The 17589-nt window shown below is 35.6% G+C and overlaps 1 protein-coding gene across 2 annotated transcripts in view; it reads right to left on the bottom strand.

Moving 5' to 3' along the window:
• Nucleotides 1–262: 262 nt before the first annotated feature.
• ETFDH (electron transfer flavoprotein dehydrogenase) overlaps nt 263–17589 on the bottom strand; it is a 30008-nt gene continuing 12681 nt past the window's right edge. Inside the window, exons 7-13 of one of the 2 annotated variants that reach the window (XM_059174122.1) lie at nt 11789–11935; nt 9981–10121; nt 8556–8699; nt 5158–5326; nt 2468–2650; nt 1839–2060; nt 263–596 (exon numbers count right to left, since the gene is read on the bottom strand). In XM_059174122.1, the coding sequence (XP_059030105.1) occupies nt 433–596; nt 1839–2060; nt 2468–2650; nt 5158–5326; nt 8556–8699; nt 9981–10121; nt 11789–11935 (1170 nt within the window). In that variant the 3' untranslated portion in view covers nt 263–432. The remainder of the gene's footprint in view (nt 597–1838; nt 2061–2467; nt 2651–5157; nt 5327–8555; nt 8700–9980; nt 10122–11788; nt 11936–17589) is intronic. The other variant, XM_059174132.1, reaches the window with a different exon arrangement.

The raw sequence follows: 17589 nt of genomic DNA, 5'->3' as shown, positions 1-17589 counted from the left end.
CTCATTTCTGCAGTTATAGCCACAGACCATGTAAACCATTGGGCATCACTGTGTTCCAGTAAAACTATTCATGAGAAAAATGGTGGGCTGGATGCTAACTTCTGGTCTAGACTCTGTATTTATATTTGATAAGTCAAATCTACATTGAAGGGTAGTAGTGTATTTGCTGTTCGTACTGAATCTTTGAGTAATTGTAGAGGTAAAGCTATGTCATTTGTAAAGTTTTATGTAGGAGGAATATTCATAATTTTTTATGGGACAATTTTAGGTATAAGTATAAAATTTTTATTTCACTGGTGATTTTATGAACATTCTGATCAGTAATACGCAGTAAAATATTTTGACAGCTGTTGACTTCTAAACTTTAAAGTTAGCTTGTCATACATTTTAAAGAAACTATCAAACGTGACTGCAAATGCAATCAGTTGCAGTTTACATTCCATTGTAAGCAGGTCCTCCACCACCTTCGGGTACCACCCAGTTAATATTTTGACTTGGGTCTTTAATATCACATGTTTTACAGTGCACGCAGTTCTGAGCATTTATCTGTAACCGAAATCCATCACCTTGTTCCAAAGGTACAAATTCATAAACTCCTGCAAGGAAAAATAAATAATACTGTGAATTAGCTAACTATTTTAACTTTTAAAATTCAAAAGTAGAAACTGAAGTCCTGGAAACAGTAGCTACAGAAACCTTGAAGGTTTGTTTTCTGAATGTCTACCTACAAAGAATATTATGAAGATCTTGGTGTGTGCTATTGCTATTAGTGTAAATTAAATATGGATAAAAGCAGAAGATACATCAGTATTTGACTGAGTTAGTCTTATTAAACAAGGGAACAACTGAGCAATTTTTGGGTTCCAGCTTTATGTGTGTGTTACAACTGAAAAGATAAATTAGATGCAGTCCTTACCCCTCAAAGAATTTACAAACCAGTGTAAGTTCAGATGATTTTAAGACGTCAAAAGGTCAAGGTCCGGGCGCCTGGGTGGCTCAGTGGGTTAAGCCGCTGCCTTCGGCTCAGGTCATGATCTCAGGGTCCTGGGATCGAGTCCCGCATCGGGCTCTCTGCTCAGCAGGGAGCCTGCTTCCTCCTCTCTCTCTCTCTGCCTGCCTCTCTGCCTACTTGTGATCTCTCTCTGTCAAATAAATAAATAAAATCTTTAAAAAAAAAAAAAAAAAAAAAAAAAAGGTCAAGGTCCCTGTGCTCAGAGTTTACATTCTAAATCTAGTCCCTGCAGAATATACTGATTTTCATATATCTGCCTACTATTCTGCCATATCATTTGAGATCTGGATCCTGTTATAATTCTAGTTGAAAGTTCACCTTAAAGGATACAGTATTCATGGTGAATTTAATTTCTGGGACCACTTTTTGAGCTGAATGTGGCTATACCCTAATATTTTAGTATTTGTGTAGGAGCAGACATGAGAAATGATTTAAGTCATGTAAACATGAAAAGAGATATTTGGTGTTTCATAATCCTTAGTCTGAAGTAGGATAGGGAAAGGCTTTTTTTTTTTAACTTTATGACCCAGAGATCAAGACCTGAACTGAGATCAAGAATCAGCCACTGACTGAGCTACCCAGGCACCACAAGAAATGCTTTGAGAAATGTCAACTGAATTAGGCTTACCAAAAATTCCCTATTATTTTAGCATTGCTAGAATAAAAATCATAAAAATGAGTTTTCTAATGGAAGCTGGATGTAGGGGGTCATTTGCAATTTTCATGCAATGGAAGGAGAAATTTCTTAAAATAATGGAAGCATATTTCCAACATCGTGTAAACAAATACGTGTTTTTTAGGAATGGATGGAAATCACAATACTGACCTGCAGGGCAGAATCGCTGCTCTGGTCCATCATATATTGACAGATTTCTATTTACAGGAACACTGTCGTCCTTTAAGGTTAAATGTGCTGGCTGGTCGTGTTCATGATTAGTACCACTCAGAGCCACAGATGACAAAAGGTCAAAACTGATCTGTCCATCGGGTTTCGGATACTCGATAGGTGTGCAGTCCTTGGCTGGCTTGAGCTGATCAGAGTCTGAACCTTGAACAGTTTTGAGTAAGATTTTGAATAAAAATATGATCTTAATGTAAAAGTACTTTCTTAAACATTTTTATGAAAATGTGAAAATATTATACCAAAGAAGTAAGACTTTTTAGTCTCTTATAGTAATGATAAATGATTAAAGATACTGAATTTATTATTGCTCAAAAAAAACAAGTTTGAAACATTAAATTCACTTTATTAATTAGTGGATCCTATTCATGAGATTAAAAGAAAAATAAACAATTTTTTTAAGTAAACTCTACCCTCAACATGAGGCTAGAACTCACGACCCCAAGATAAAGAGCTGCATGCTGTACCGAATGAGTTAGCCAGGCACCCCCTATTCATGAGTAGCATGAGTAGTTAATGATTATAATATTCATACTCAAATATGTTGGAATTACCTTTATGTTTTAGAGTCCATGGCTCCATTCCTCTAAATATCCAGTAAAAGACTCCAGTGTAAATCATCCCACCATATACACCCAGTACTCCATGGCAGGATGGTCTTATATTTCTAACCGTATATAGCTCTTTCCACACCCATGATTTCTTTATATTGTCTTCATACTCAGTTACATGAAGTCCTTTTATTAAAAACATGAAATGTATCAAATTACCTTAAGGGAGTATAAAATACTTTATTATCAAGGTATTTTACTACTGAAATATCTGATAAGTGAATCTTAAATAAATTTAAACAAGTGGTCGTATAAGACCCCACGCTCGAAGAATCTTCATGTACAAATGTTGGCATCTTCCAAAAACACAGCCATTTGATATATGTTAATAGATGGTAAGGTATTTGATTTCTTAAATTCAGTATTAAAATTCAGTGAACCTGAAAATGTTACTTAGAGTTCATGCTACACATAAAAGTGAGAAGTTTTTATAATTGATTAAATGAAACACTTCTGCCTGTTAACAGGTTGAACTATGTCCTGCAAAGAGATTATCTTCAAGTCCTAACCCTCAGTTATCTCAAGACGGGTCAGAAGAGGGTCACTGTAGTTGTAATTAGATGAGGTCATACTAAATTACGGTGGGTCCTTCCTTAATCCACCAATTGGTGCCTTTATGAGATACACAGAGGAGAGAGGAGAAGACGGAAGGAAGAGATCAGAGTTATTCTGCCACAGGCCAAGGAATGTCTAGGGCTATCAGAAAGCTGGGAGGGCAAGAAAACAAAAGACAGAAGAGAGTAACGTCCTATCAACACCTTAATTTTGAACTGTTAATCTACAGAACCCAGGATAAATTTCTGTTGTTTTACGCTGCCCAGTTTGTGGTACTTTGTCGTAGCAGCCCTAGGAAGTTTATAACAATACCGAAACAGAACATGCATTTAATATTTAATGGGACAAACTGGTTCTTCCTTTTAACAAACTAAACTCTATGGTGTCTATACACTTTCCAGTCATTGTTTTCTGTTCCATTCCCTTTCCCTCAAGGCTTTTTTTTTTTTTTTTTAAAGATTTTATTTATTTATTTGAGAGAGAGACAGTGAGAGAGAACATGAGTGAGGAGAAGGTCAGAGAGAGAAGCAGACTCCCTGTGGAGCTGGGAGACCGATGCGGGACTCGATCCCGGGACTCCGGGATCATGACCTGAGCCGAAGGCAGTCGTCCAACCGAGCCACCCAGGCGTCCCTCCCTCAAGGCTTTAATGCTCTGGTCTTTGGTGACCTACTTGCTCCAGTACTTGTCTGTGTGCTGCTATTCTGTGTACATGAGGTGCAAGTACAGCTTGTGGTCCCAACAAGGAAAGCTACTTGGTAAGAAAATGAGAAAATAAAGTTCCACTACTCAGCAAGTACATTCCGTCTTACCTATTCTGTTCTCCATGAAGTGGCCTCCTCCCTTTTCCATGCTCCACCTATCGCCCTCCTCTCCCATACCCTGTGCCTCCATTTCTTCAAAGAAATTTGAAGGCATAATCAAGTTTCATACTTCTACCTGGAAGAACATTTGTTATTTGGAATTCTAGGTAAGTAGGTTTATTTATCAAATATCTACCGAGTTGCTACTGTGTGCCACGGACTTGGGATTCATAGTGAACAAAGTCTCCACTCTCTTGGGAGTTTATCCAAGAGGCAGGAGACAAAGTTGATAAGTAAATTATATGCCAACAGGGGGAAAATACTCCAGAAAAACGAAACAAAACTGGGGGACGGGAAGGGGTGGGAGTACTTTGTGTGCGTTGCAGATTAACTGGTATGGTCCATATAAGGCCACCATGAGAGAGTGGTATTTGAGCAAAGGTGAAGGGAATAAGGGGGTCATCTGTGAGTAAAGACCAGGAGATGGTCTTTGTAGTAAAGAAGCCAGTGTGGCTGGAATGGAGAGTAAAAAGAGATGAAATCAGAGGACTGAGAAAACTTAGGCTTTTATTTAGAGAAAAACTGAGAATTACTGAAGGGTCTTCATAGATTAAGGGTTTAGGGAGTCATAGGTGTTAGCTCTTACTCTCCACCAGAGCAGAAGGATCACATCTTTGCCTGTGCTTGCAAAGCCTGCAAAGGAAAAGGTACTGCTGGATTCTGCAGTCTGCAAAGCTGTTCTGTTTTCAGACTGAAGATACATCAGTAGGTATGAGTATATGAGACATACAAAATGTAACAAAGTACTGTCAAACTTGAAATGATTTCTTTTTAAAAAATTTTTAAAAAAATTTGTTTATTTAAGCAATCTCTATACCCAATATGGGGGCCCAAAGTCATGACTCCGAGATCAAGAGCCACATGCCCTACCAACTGAGCCCGTCAGGTGCCCCAAACTTGAAATCATTTCTAAGTAGGTGGGACATCACTGGTACTATTCTACTTTTGATGGTGAATAAAACATAACATTGCTATAAAAATCTAATTACTGACATTAGGTCCTATAGTTTTTTTTTGCACAGCACACACCCGAGTGCTTTGTGAAAAGGGAAAGATCTTTTAATATCAACTGAACTATGCATAAAGAAGACCTCAAGATTTTCAGTGTATTTATTTTCATCCTCTATATACTAAGTGTATGTTTAAATAGCTTCTTTTTAAGTATCTCAATGAAGAACCTGACAATTTTCAATGCTTTAAATAGGAAGTTCTTACCTATTGTCTTCGATTGGAGACTTTCATTAGTTAGTTGATTAAAAACAGATTCTGCTGCCAAAATTCCACTTTTCATTGCTGTATGGGTACCTTTGATCTTGGGAACATTCATGAAACCAGGACTACATCCAATTAGTAAGCCACCAGGAAAGGTGAGTTTTGGTATAGACTGAGGAAAGAAACATTCCAAGTGCATTTTTAGCTTAAACAAACAAACAGAATACTACTACAAATTACAGTCTCTTAAAGTCTTCTAAGGTTGTAGGGAAAATGTGAAGGAAAAAATCAGAGCAAAGGCAGTGTCTTCCTCCTTTCCTAAGAATGAGGATTAGAACTATTACTATTTTTCTAAGACTTTTTCTTCTTCTCTTCTTCCCCCTCTTCTTACCTACATGAGACAGATTTAGGACCAGGGCATTAAAATATTTAAATATCCACATCTAAAAACACTCCCTAAACCTAAACAAATTTAAAATTAAAATGTTATTATTTAAATATCCATGTCTAAAAATACTCCCTAACCTAAACACCTATAATCTAAATTGTAATCTGCTTTTACATGCATTCTCAGTAATACATGATTTACAGAAGGTTCTCCCCATGGCATCATTACAATTAGCTACTTCCTTAAAGAATATATTTTAATTAACTTAAGAATAAGCTGAATTTCCAAAATAAATTTTAAGACCATTGTTTGGACCTCAGTATATATTTCTCATGAAAAACAATGTAATAAGAGGTGGTGGGTTTTTATTGGGTTAGCCAGTAAAAGCTTATTATATATACCCTACAATGTAGTGACTAAATTAGATTGTTTGCATGGGAAAAGATACTCTAATCTATAGTTTGAAAAGGAAAGAAGAGAAAGTCAATGCAGAGTTTTCTTTTTTCCTTCTGTAGTTTTTCTTCTTTATGCGCTTCCTAAAGTAAGCCACAGTCTTTGCTGCTAAAGTGGTGGGTGGTAAGAATTTGGCTGATGGTGCTGAAAGGGGCTCAGGGGGAAGGAGGATAACAGGGAAACCAGTGCCTCAGCTGCATGAGCAGTGAGAGATCTGTGGCCATAGCTCCTATTAATGACATAATTCTAACCCTGAGGGAGAGGCGGTGAGAAGCGAAGCTGGAGGGCAGAAAGAACGCTGCTATAAGAGTTCAAGTCCTTCACGGTACATGTTGGGAATGAATTTATGATTATGGTTCTCAGACTGAATTCAGTATCAGAACTACCTAGATAAAAGCGTGTGAAATCAGGATCACAGAATAGATAAGAGAGGGGAGGGCTTTCTGGAATATTACTAATCTAAAAGAAATAATAGGAATTTGGATAATAACAACACTTTCCTTAAATACGGCAGTGGCCTTGCTAACACTAGGTTTGACTCAAGAACCAGAAGACTGTGAAGTTTAATAAAAGGGCATGGATTGTTAGTACAAGTTCTTCCAAACTGGTGCATAAATCCTATGAATAAAAATCTTACGGACCAAGCAAAATGCATTTTTACATCTTGGGAGGATCCTACCCTATATCCTGCCCTATCCTATAGGGGCAGTGTTACTGGCAGCTAGGTATCTTGTTAAGGAACTATGGACTTAGGAAAAGTTGCACTGAGAAATGTACAAATAATTGGAAACTACATTAAACCACAAATAACTAGAAATCCTCCAGAAAAGGTAAGTTTTGGTACAGACTGAAAAAAGGAAAGAAAGAAAGAAAGAAAAGTCACTTACATAGCAACCACCTCATTTATAGAGAATTGATGGTTGCCAGAGGGGAGTAGAGTGGGGGGATTGTAAAATATGTAAAGTGGATTAAGAGATATAAACTTCCAATTAGAAAGTAAGTATAATTTTAAAAATTAAAGGGAAAAAAGTCATATTTGTTAGCTAAAAATAAACAAAACCAAATGTTCCAAATTCTTGCTTATGGTTCTTTAAAAACTTACTAGAATAAATTTCTGAATTTGACTAATTGAAGCAGAAAATTTAAGTAAAATGTGAGTGTGTGTGTATATATGGATATGTGTGTGGTCAACTCTTCCCACCATTCTAAAAAATCATCTGACACGTTGAAATACACAAGGCAGATGTTTTTAAATACAAATCTGTATATCCTATTGAATATACTGGAAACTGTACACTATACATTAAAAAGAGCAGAATTAGACTGACTGGTATTATAGAGACTGTGAAAAAGAGCTGAATGGGCTTGAACACAGTTATGCAATTTAATAAATATTTGTTGCAAATGAATTACTACTCTAGAAACAAAACAACCTCCTGAGAAGTAATCTGATAGCAATAGAATTTAGGGATACTGTTATTTTAAGTTTCTAATGATTACATTTATAATTTAGCTATGATTTTACCTCACCTTATAAACTATTGTTACAGTAATAATAAAGTATTTGGAACTTCACTTTAAAGGTTAATTTCCCTCCCTGCTAATATTTTATAATCTGTTACTTTTACAACAGTATTGCAAAAAAAAAAAAAAAATCCAATCTATAAAATTGTTTGATTTTCCTAGGTTATTAGAGACAGAAAGGATCATCTATAAAATAAAGACCAGGGAAGATAAGTAAGTTCCTTTAAGTCACTTCATATAAATTTTAGAGCTAATTTTTTAGATCATCTTACCTAATATTTTTATAATAGTACTAACAGCTTTTATCATAGCTACCTAGGTTTTTATCTCATTGTCTATATATACTTAATACATTAACATTTTTTAATAACCATGCTATTTTATAGCCTGCTTTTCTTTTTATTTTTACTTAATGTCATAGCTTTGACATCTTTTCTGTGTCAATATCTGTAGATGTACCCATATTTTTAATGACTATAAAGTTCTTTGTAGACTTGAGTTACCTGTTTCTTCTTCTTTTTTCTGTATGTTGAATTATATACTGGATTCTTTTTTAAAATTTAAATTCAATTAATTAACATATAATGCTACATTAACATTTCATAAGATCTACTATGAACATACACTAAAATAGACAATCAAGGGCAAAAGCTTTACAGAGGCCACCCAAAAGGCATGGATGTTAATTGGTAGTTGGGATAAATTAATTACCTTTGTGGAAAACTAAATCTTTGTTTCCTGGCAGCTAAGGAATAAAGGAAAATATCTTTGGATCATATAGTTTTAATTTTCTGGATAAAAGTCAACCAACCAGCGAAAAGTCTATACATTTATCTCAAGAAATCAATATATTCTGAAAACTAAATTTGTAGTGTAATTTAACTATGGTATGACACAGTCTTATAAACACTAGATGTCTTGCTTAAAGTTTCTTCCTATGACATAATTTTCTATTCTTTATCTAAATTTATTACATTATATTATCAATGTTTACTTTGTAAGGCAGAAATAAGAAATAAAAAGTAGGACAAGTTACCTGAAAGCCACCTTCATTCAGGGCTCTGGCTCCATATGCAATCCTTTTTCCACCCTCCAATGTTGGCTGAATGCTGGGATGGTGTTTCCACCTTTGGAACTCTCTAAATGGACTCAAATATGGATTCTGGTAGTCTAGACCAACCTTAAAATTTTTATATTTAAATTTGGTAAATTTATACAATTAGATATTTTTATTTCAAATTATATCAAGCTAAAATGTGATCAATATTTATGAGAAAACATGTACATTAAATTTGTTGTATTCAAAATACTTGGAGAAATAGATGCAGTAACCCAAACTTAATAACTGAATAAAATCTGTTTGGAAAATAAAGGGTAAACAAAAGGATACCATGTATTTATAATTGGTCAAACTTTAAAAATTTAGAACATATTAATAAATCATTGTGCTCTGTAAATAAAAGCCCAAATTAGAAAAATGTTTGTAGGTAAATGTCTAACATTATGTTCCTACAAAAGGAGTTGTAATTATTTTTCATTAATCAGTACTCACTCTAGTAATCAACTAATAAGCTATATGTGGTACTACTGAAGCAAAAGTGAAGAAAGAGAATGCAATCACACTTAAAAAAAAGAGGACAAGAAATAGTAGAAGTTATATTTTATGAGGCATTATCAAAATGCTGAAATTGATAAGCAAACTTTTTTGCTTTGAAAAAATTAAGTCATAGGAATAAATATACAAAGATGAGAAAATGAATACTTGGCTGGGTATCAAAACCACCAATAATTTGGTGTTTTTAATAATGTTTTTAATAAAAAATAAATTTAATTTTTTTAATAATAATAATTTAATAATGTATCATATACAAGTCTAATTATGACATTAAATTATAAAGCTGCCCCAACTGTAAGGTGCAGAAACCCTTATTTTTCCATTCCTTGCAATGTTCAAGACGTAATTTACTGCAAAGATACAAATGGTTAAAAAGGGAGAAAATGCTTCCATTTTTTAACAAGTTATAGATTCAAACCCAGTGCTGATTTCATTTTTTGTGACAGCATGCCATAGTGGAAATTGGGCTTGGAAGTCACACAAACTCAGATGTGAATCCTGCTTCTGTCATTTAATGGGTGTAATTGGGGAAGCTGTATACCTTGTTTGGACTTCAGTGTCCCGTCAGTTAAATAAGGATATACATACTTCAAAGGAATCTTACAAAACTTAGACGTCTCCATGAAGCATAGGGCATAGTGTCTGGCATTTAGCAGCTACTATGACAAAAGCTATGTGTGTTTAAAACTATAGACCAATGCCTGTGATAACCACCAGCACTTTACCTGCTGACAAAATGAGAAAGTGACCTTTAAAGGACAAGTATTTTACATGCTCCAGATTTTATAGCACTGATGATCCAAGGACTCCAACAGTAGAGTTTTCCATAATGGGTGTGTAACTTACCACAAAACCAAGGGCTACCAGGGGTTCACCTTCATTTAAATGGTAGAGAAAGGAGCCTCCATAAGTATGTCTGTCCAAGGGCCAGCCAACAGTGTGATCCACTCTCCCTGGTTTCCACTTCTTTTCATCAATAATCCATAACTTAAAAAAAGAAGAGTATTATTTAAATTTTTTCTACCACCACAATATATCAAATTTGCCAGGTTTTTATGTCTTAGCTATGAAAATTTCAAGGGAAAAACTGCAATAAGAGAAACACAAAAAATGTAATTCACATGTCAAAGAAAATGTATCGAACAGCAGCATCATGAATTGGACTAAAAAATCGGTCAGAAAAGCTATGAACTCTTTAAGAAATTTCTTCTAGAAAATGATTAGATTTTCAAAATGGTTAAGACTTTCATGTGATTATAGGGAACACCACTGAAGAGATGAGGAAAACTTCTGGGGTGCTGGTAATGTTCTAGATCTTGATTTAGCTGGAGAGTCCATAGATATGCTCACCTTGTAAAAATTAATTAAGCTGTACCCTTAAGATCTGCTGCTTTCCAGTATATATGTCATTCTTCAGTAAGACAGCTTATGCTCCCCTGCACTCCCCTTTACCCAACTGAAAAAAATTGTTCATCTATTTTCAGAATGGTAAGGTTTTTTTCTTCTTTCTTTTTTTAAGATTTTATTTATTTGATGGAGAGAGAGAACACAAGCGGGAGGAACAGCAGGCAGAGGCAGACGGAGAAACAGGCTCCCCACTGAACAGAGAGCCTGAAGTGGGACTCGATCCCAGGACTCTGGGAACATGACCTGAGCCCAAAGCAAATGCTTTACTGACTGAGCCACCCAGGCACCCCTGGAATGGTTAAGTTTCAAACTTTTAACAATTTCCAATTGAAACATCTAAAAATCAGGTAATATTATGTGTGATGCATAACCTACCAAAACAAGGTTTTACTCAAAATAAATCTAGCTATTACAGAACTGGAAATGTTCTTAGCTTTAACCCCCCCCCCCCAAATTTAAACAGAAGGGTTATAATGCATCTTTACACTCTAATAAGCCAAAGGTTTGGGAAAACAGAGACTGGATAAATTGAGAAAAATATGTAATAATTAATCTAACTAAATTTTAGGTTTCAGATCAATATACTATGGCTGAGTGTATATTTCATAAACTAAAATATCTTCTCAGTGCAATTCTGAAGAAACCATTCTTTATGATCTGGTCACCCTATAAACAGCATAGGGGTATCATGTCAAATCTTACTAGGACAGATGGCATTACAATGAAAAGAAATACATATCACAAATATTTTCAACTTCCAGTCTTTGATTTTAAGCAACGACTGATAAAACAATTACAACACGTAGAGCCAATTTAGATAATAATGGAATTTGATCAGCAGTATTTTCTAGCTACTTAAAAATAGCCCAAATATTTTCAGTTATGATGAACATTTCAAGTCAATGAAAAATATAGCAACTATAAAATTACATCAATGTAGGGGTGCCTTAGTGGCTCAGTGGGTTAAAGCCTCTGCCTTCAGCTCGGGTCATGATCCCAGGGCCCTGGGATCGAGCCCCGCATTGGGCTCTCTGCTTGGCAGGGAGCCTGCTTCCCCCACCCCTCTCTGCCTGCCTCTCTGCCTACTTCTGATCTCTGCCTTTCAAATAAATAAATAAACAAATAAATAAAATAATAAATGAATAAATAAATAAATAAATAAAATCTTTAAAAAAATTACATCAATGTTACAGACTACATTATAATACATAGTTAAAAATTAAAATTCCCAAAACAAATAAGGATACCTCCTTCAGTCCAATTCCATAGGTTTGGGGTTCACAATTGGCTCTCAAATCAAACTTCTTATATAGTTGCTTGGCTAGATGTCCGTGGCAACCCTCTGCAAAAACTGTGACTTTTGCATGTAGTTCTAGTCCTCTCTCAAATGTTGTCTAAAAAATAAAAACATGTTAAATCGCAACATTTGACAATTTAAAAAATATTCACATTTTGGTCAGTTTTGAATTGAATAATGATACAGGTATAGAAGAAACAATACAAATACAAAATACTAGAAATAAAACTACTGTTGTAAGAAGAATCTAATTTAAATTTTGTAATATATCCCGTGTCTTTGTTGTATTTTTCTTTTTTTTACTTCCAAAGTACCCAAATGGTTAAGTGTGATAAGAATTAAAAAAGCAAATAAAGTACGTTCATGCTAAAAATATTCTCTACAAATGAAAATAAAGTGAAAAGTGAAAATCCATTTCCTCCCTGCTCCTAGTTTTCTAGTTCTGAAGCAGAAAACATTATTAATAGCTTTCTTGTGAATCATGCCAGAAAATTTCCATGAATAAAAAACTATACAGAACCTATTCATATCCTTCTAACACAAGTAGAATCATACTAAGTATACTCTTTAGCTACTTGCTTTTTTCACTTTAATTTTACTTGTTCTCTATTGCTGAATGTATATTCTAAAACTGAATTTTCCAAGTGGAACAAAAGCCACAATTGAAGTCTTTACCTCTCTTTTGCTCTCTGTATTTTGCACTTACACCTACTACAAGGCACTCAGTAAAGTTACTTAATAAAGGAATGCAGAATAACCAGAAAAGTCTCTTATAAAATATATCTTTTCTGATATTTCCCTATTCATTTTATTTGCATGTCTGTGTGTATGCAAAGACAAAAAGTAGTTTAATACTGACAGTTTTATAACCGTTTTTTCATTACTTGAATGTAAAAGCAAGATACTCCAAGAAAAGAATCCTCTCCCCACCACCCCCCGAGAGAGAGAGCTCATGATGGGGTGTGGGTAGGGGCAGAGGGACAATCTGGAGAGAAGGATTCCTAAGCAGGCTCCACAGCCAGCACAGAGCCAACTGTTGGGCTCAATTTCAGGACCCTGAGGTCATGACGTAAGCCAAAATTGAAAGTCAGATACTCAACTGACTGGGCCACCCAGGTGCCCTTAAAGCATTCATTTTTTATGTTTGAATAGATTCCCCTAATTTTCCAAACAATTCTCAATAGTGGACATTTAGGCTGTTCCAGTGTGTTTCACTATTATAAAACATTGCTTAGATGAACATACCTGGTGCTAAATATTTTCAATCTGAATGGTAAGAATTATCTCATGATTAATTTAATAAATTAATTACTTTGATTGCTACAAGGTCTGAACATCTTTTACACATTTATTAGTAACTGCTATTTTTCTTGTGCAATGCTTATTAGTGTCATATATATGTATACATGTATATTACACTTTCATACACATCTTGTAATTTCACTCAGTATCTTTTTATTTTGTTCCCATCTGCTCACTCTTATTACACTTCACTCATCCATAAACCATGTTAACAATCTAGTATGTACAATTTATCCAAACATTTAAACACACATACATACTGAAATACATACACACTTAAACTTTTTAGGTTCCTGATTTGTTTTACAAAAAAATAGGATCATTTAATACAATGTACCTTACTTTTCTCACTTAATAATACTTCTCTTTTATTCATCTCTATATTCCCATTGCCTAGCATAAAACTGGCACACTGTAGGTATTTATTAATATTTCTTGACTCAAAAACAGAAAAAGTACTTAAAACAGTGAGGGAAATGCAAATTAAAACAACAGTGACTCAGCTCTGTAAGTAGCAAAAATGTAAAATAAAGTTATATCTTTCAGTAACTGGACTGTGGGGGAAAAAGCTTCTTTAAAAATTCAATTTCAGTTAGTCAACATATAGTACATCATTAGTTTTTGATGTAGTGTTCAGTTCTTCATTAGTTCCGTGTAACATCCAGTGCTCATCACATCACGTGCCCTCCTTAATGTTTATCAGTGAGTTACCCCATCCAAACCTACCTCAATTTCTACAACCCTCAGGTTTTTTTCTCTGGAGTTAAGAGTCTTAGTTTGGCTCCTTCTTTGATTTCTTCCCATTCCATTCTCCCTCCCTTCCCCTCTGATCCTCTGTGTGGTTTCTTATATTTCACACATGGGTGAAACTGTATAATAACTTTTTTTTCTGACTGACTTATTTCATTGGATGAAAAAACAAAAGATACGTCCCTTTCCTTCAGTCTAATCATAGAGACAGACATTAAGGAAACACATGAGTATATAAATACAAATAAATACAAATTATTACTTAAGTGCTATGAAAGAAGACAAAGGATGCTATGAGAGAGAATAAAAGAAGGAAATTTATGGATTGGGTGAACAGGAAAGGCTCGTTTGAAGAAATGACATTTAAGCTACGGACTCTGAAGAAAAAGTACTTAAGCATCTTTCCTTATAAGTAGTAGTGATCTGGACTCTGCTCTTCTGTGAATTGTCAGTTTTTTAGATTTTGATCATTTTTCTAAAATGCTGTCTTTTTTCTTGTTAATGTATATCTGTATTTGATATTATAGGTAATCAAAAAAATTTTCCCCAATCTACAGTTTATCTAAGACTTTATAGTAACTTTAGCATACAAAACTGTTTAATTTTTATACAGTTTAAAAACTGTCTCTTATGGGTTCATTATTTCTTGCCTCTATAGGATGGCTTATCCTACTTTTAAGTTGCAATTGTAATCTAGATTTCCTTCTAATTTTTCTATTTTTTTTAAAGATTTTATTTTTTCCAGAGAGTGTGAGAGACAGCAAGAGTACAAGCAGGGGAATGGTAGGCAGAGGGAGAAGCAAGTTCCCTGCTGAGTGAGGAGCCCGATACAGGACTCGAATTCCAGGACCCTGGAATCACAACCAGAGCCAAAGACAGATGCCTAACTGACTGAGCCACCCTGGAGTCCCTATTTTTTGTTTTAAGAAATTCTCAGAATTTTTAAAAAATAAAGGCCCAAACTCTCCATCTTTCAGATGGACATGCGGTTTTCCTGACACCAATTATAAAACAATTCAATCTTATTGAACTAAAATATTACTTAATATACTTCAGCTTCCTCTTAGAGGCAGTAAGTCCCATAGTATTCAAGGGGCAGGCCCCAGAGCCAGCCACACTGTTAATATTCAAACCCCAGCCCCACTACTTATAGCTGTCTGACCTTGGGCAAATCACTTAACTTCTGAAACTTAAAACTGTCCAAATCAGAATTCTTATAATCAGACAGCTATTAGATGTGGCACAGAGCTATTGAATAAGCAGTAGGATATAGGATTCTGGGACTTGGGTATTTAGAGCCACGTGACCAGATGAAGTTACTAAGGAGAAAATGTAGATAGAGAAGGACTCAACACTGAGCCCGAGAGCCTCACTATTTACAGGATAGGAAGAGGACAAGCATGCAAAGGTGACATTAGGGAGTAAAACACAAGGAAAACCAAGAGTAGGTGTCACCAGCTAGACTGCAAGACCTGACCTTTACTGCCCACCAGCTTGTATTCACTAAACTCTCTTTCATTTTCTCTTAAGCTCTTCTTTCTGGCTTACCTTTTAAGTCTGGCAAATGAAACTCAGAGCCACCCCTCAGGTGATGGTGACTGTCCTGATAAGCCCTCTCACTGGCCCAGGCCACCCAGACCTTGTGAGCTAAAGCCCTTGACTCACACCTGCACAGATGGACCATGGAATGACCTCTGGAATGACCAGCAATTACCTCTACCTCATTGTAATACTAACATCTCAACCCAAGGAGGAGCCTCAGCCTTATTTACATAATATACAATGTGTAATTAGGCATGTTTCCTTAAGGCGCATACATGGCACCTTATGCCTTTCTCTACATACAATGACAAGGCATCCCTATCTAAATATTCATCCTTATCCTAAACAAAAGGTACCCGTTCACCCTCTCTCAGGAGTAATGACCTTGGGAGCTATTCCCCATGATCTTATTTCCTGCAAATAAAGTTGACTCTGTGTGACAACTCCACCTGGTGTACATGTGCCTCACCCAGGAGCAAACTCACATTGGTTCGGTGCAGAGAGCAAAATGCAGTCTCTCATGTCAAGCATGGCCCCGTATCAAGCAATGAGGCAAGCAGTTACGGTACTGCAGCTATAAGATATCGAGATATCCGACACTCCTGAACTGATAACCAGCAGAACCAGAGGGGACCCAACACTGATGAAATCCCTTTAAAAAGAGAAGGATTTTGGCAGCAAGCTGTCAGACTCTTCAGACATGACCCCTCTATGTTTGACCACATAGAAAAGGCAACTGCCGCTGAAGGTTCTGCCTGATGGATCTCCACTGACCAGAATCAAGGCTTTAATCTCAACTGCACTTCCACAGACTGACTTCCCCGTTGGCTCTTAACTTCCTGACCTTCTGTTACCTTGTTTGTTGTGTGTTCTGTCCTGCTCTGTGTGCTGTACAATTCAGTTACAAGGTGGTGTGAGAAGCCAACTGTGTCAGTGCTGCCTACTAAGATATCAAGTAAGAGAAGACCAAGAAGTGATTACTGGATTGACAAGGTGGGGGTGTTTGTGACACTGATAAGCCTTTTTGGTGAAATGGCAGGGAAGAAAGCCTAACGAGGTGTGTTTATTTAACAACAGAGAGTGGAACAACAGAATAAACACAGTCCTTGTTTCCCCCCACTCCAAACCTGTGGTACTAAAACAGTTATTTAAAAACCAAGAATCTGGAGCTCACGTCACTAAGACTCCACTGTACTCTTCAATATTTTTGTATCTATATAAATACAATAAAGGAAAGATTTTTAAAAAGATTTTATTTATTTGTCAGAGAGAGAGAGAGAGAGAGAACACAAGCAGTGAGGGACGCAGGCAGAGGGAGAAGCAGGCTCCCCTCTGAGCAAGGAGCCTGATGCAGGACTTGATCCCAGGAACCTAGGATCATGACCTGAGCTGAAGGCAGACACTTAACTGGCTGAACCACCCAAGCATCCCAGGAAAGATAAAGTTTTTGTAACTACAAAGCCCCAAACACAAAAATTTACTTTTGAACAAATTTGAGAACATACAAAAAATGAAATATCAGAATAATAGAACTTGTGTGCCTCAGTTCTATTGTGATATTAAATATAAAAATCTTAAAAGAATAAGATACACTTTAAAATTAAATGATCACAATACAGGAAAGAATAACTATAACACAGGAAAGAATACAGGAAAAACAATATTCTTTTATCTTTATGAAAAGCAGTAGTTGTTTGCAAACCTAGCTACGCACCAGAATTCTTTGGGGGCTTGTTAAAAAAATAGCTTTTTGGGACTTCTCTAAGACACAGAGTCTCAAACCTCACAGAATTCTGAGGAAACCAGTCAAAAATTTAGAATAACAATGAAGGAGGTAAGACTCAAGAACTCTGCCACTTGCTTATTTCTATGCAGGAAGTAGTGGGAAGCAGGAAAATCTGCTGGAGGAGACTCTACACTGGATTCCCCATTTTATTCAAGATGACGGAGAAAATGTTAATTCTAAGTTAACAAATAATTTATTGGGGACCAGACATGACCTGCGCTATGATAGGTACTGGAATATAATGCTTTATGATCTCTGCCCTCATGGAGCTTATGATCCAGTTGAGAAATTAAGACAATAAGCAAATAAATATGAAGTGACAAATTAATTTACTGAGATGCTAATTTATGTTTTCTTCTGTTATTATGGGA

The sequence above is a fragment of the Mustela lutreola genome, chromosome 1 (assembly GCF_030435805.1).
Source record: "Mustela lutreola isolate mMusLut2 chromosome 1, mMusLut2.pri, whole genome shotgun sequence".
Classification (NCBI taxonomy): domain Eukaryota; kingdom Metazoa; phylum Chordata; class Mammalia; order Carnivora; family Mustelidae; genus Mustela; species Mustela lutreola.
The sequence above is the reverse complement of the archived record's forward strand: the minus strand, read 5'-3'. Positions and strand labels throughout refer to the sequence as shown.